Genomic DNA, 1,739 nt, shown 5'->3' on the forward strand with positions numbered 1-1,739 from the left:
GCGTGAAAAAAGGCAAAGAAAAGCAGCACTCCTGGCTCTCCTTCTCCCCTAGCTACGGTCATGCACAACAGCCTGCACCTACCGCTCCTCCGCGGACGGGGGTGACAACACGGCAGCTCCCGCGTTACTTCTACAAACACTAATAGCGATACGAGTTTCTATCAGTTCCAGCTGATTTATTAAAATTGTCAAGATACAGACTTTCAGCATTTAAAAAAAAAAAAAACAGGCTATGGTGTTGACAGTGCACAAAAGTCTGCTTTTGCCATCATTTGCTACAAAATATGCAGATGGTCTGTACTTTAGATTATATTGCACAACATGAGAAATTTTTTTAACTATGTGCCTTTTTTCTTTTTTTTTTTTTCGCTAAAATCGAGAATCCAGTTTCATACCTTCCATCTGGGGCCCCATCCACATATCACAGCGTATGAGATACATAAAGTCCTACTATAGTACAGTACATATACAATCTTTTAAACTAAGATAACAGCTCTGAGGTCTATATCACCATTTTCAATAAATCTTTACCTACAAATATTGAACAAATCTGAACTATAGCTGTACAAAAAAGTGTTGTTTTTTTTTTTAAACCACAAGGCCTTTAGATGCAAGGATTTTTTTTTTAAATTTTAATCCTTTTAAAACCAGGACGTAACGTACCAACAAACTTGCATGCTAAAAACAGAGAAAAAAAAAGAAAATAAAAGGGAAGAAGTGCCTGAAAAGTCTTACTGAAAAAACACAGCAAGAATGTTCCCTTTTCACTGTACAAAAATACGCCTGAAAATATATTAATTTTTAAAAAAGACTGAGGTCTGTTATGTATCAAAAATGTTTCAATACCTTTTTGTACTGAGGTCTAGGCTGTCTGGTATTCAATCAAGGAGGTATAAGGGAACAAGTTACAAAAAAAAAGTTGGCAAGTAGAAATCACATTTGTAAAACCATAAACAATTTGATCTGAAAAGTAAACTCTGATCTTAAGTCAGTTCAGTTATTTGTAAGCGTTTGTACAGTCTGCATTTTTTCAAGCTCCCTGCAGCTTTGTTAAGAATCAGATGCATAGAAGACATCAGTTTTCTCCCTCCAAAAAAAGTTGCAATGGTCCCTTTTGGAAAAAAAAAAATCAGAACAGTTCTTTAAGATCTCTCACGGGAAAAAAAAAAAATCCACAAACCCCCTTGAGTAACAGTTGTGCTGCCAAAAGACTTCTTTGCAGACCATCTTCCAGACTTCAATCAGAGACCGACAAGCTTCAAACAGCGCCTTCTGTATCATTTTTTTCCCCAGTCCCATTTGCCTTTGCTGTTGTTGTGATCACCAAATGGAACAAAAATTTTAAAAAAACCCACAAAAAAAGAATAAAAAATAAAATCACAACTCCCGGGCTCGGAACTAACTTCGAGATTTTTTTTTTTTTAAAGAAAACAAGACTTTTTTTTTAATTATCATCATGATCATTATCATCATCACCATCGGCGACGTAGCTGCCTCCGCCGCCCGCCTTGGCCGCCGCCGCCCCCGCTCAGTACGTGAAGACCAGGTCGGAGAAGTTCGCCTCCAGCCAGTCGCCCGCGATCATCTCGCTCAGCTCCGGGGTGCAGTAGTCTGGGAACTCGAAATGGGAGCCAAGGCTGCCCTCGCTGAAGGAGTCCAGGTCCTTGTCCACCAGCGAGAGGGAGAGATTGCCGGCGGCCGCGCCCGCCCCCAGCTCGGCGGCGGCGTGGCCGTGCTGG

The 1,739-nt window shown here is 40.5% G+C and overlaps 1 protein-coding gene across 1 annotated transcript in view; it reads right to left on the reverse strand.

Moving 5' to 3' along the window:
- Positions 1 to 368: 368 nt before the first annotated feature.
- LOC104542495 (transcription factor SOX-11-like) overlaps positions 369 to 1,739 on the reverse strand; it is a gene marked incomplete at its 5' end in the record, with an annotated part of 2,046 nt that continues 675 nt past the window's right edge. Inside the window, one exon of the mRNA XM_010186835.1 lies at positions 369 to 1,735. Coding sequence (XP_010185137.1) covers positions 1,529 to 1,735 — 207 coding nt within the window. The remainder of the gene's footprint in view (positions 1,736 to 1,739) is intronic.

Source organism: Mesitornis unicolor, unplaced genomic scaffold, assembly GCF_000695765.1.
Source record: "Mesitornis unicolor isolate BGI_N332 unplaced genomic scaffold, ASM69576v1 scaffold32060, whole genome shotgun sequence".
NCBI lineage: Eukaryota > Metazoa > Chordata > Aves > Mesitornithiformes > Mesitornithidae > Mesitornis > Mesitornis unicolor.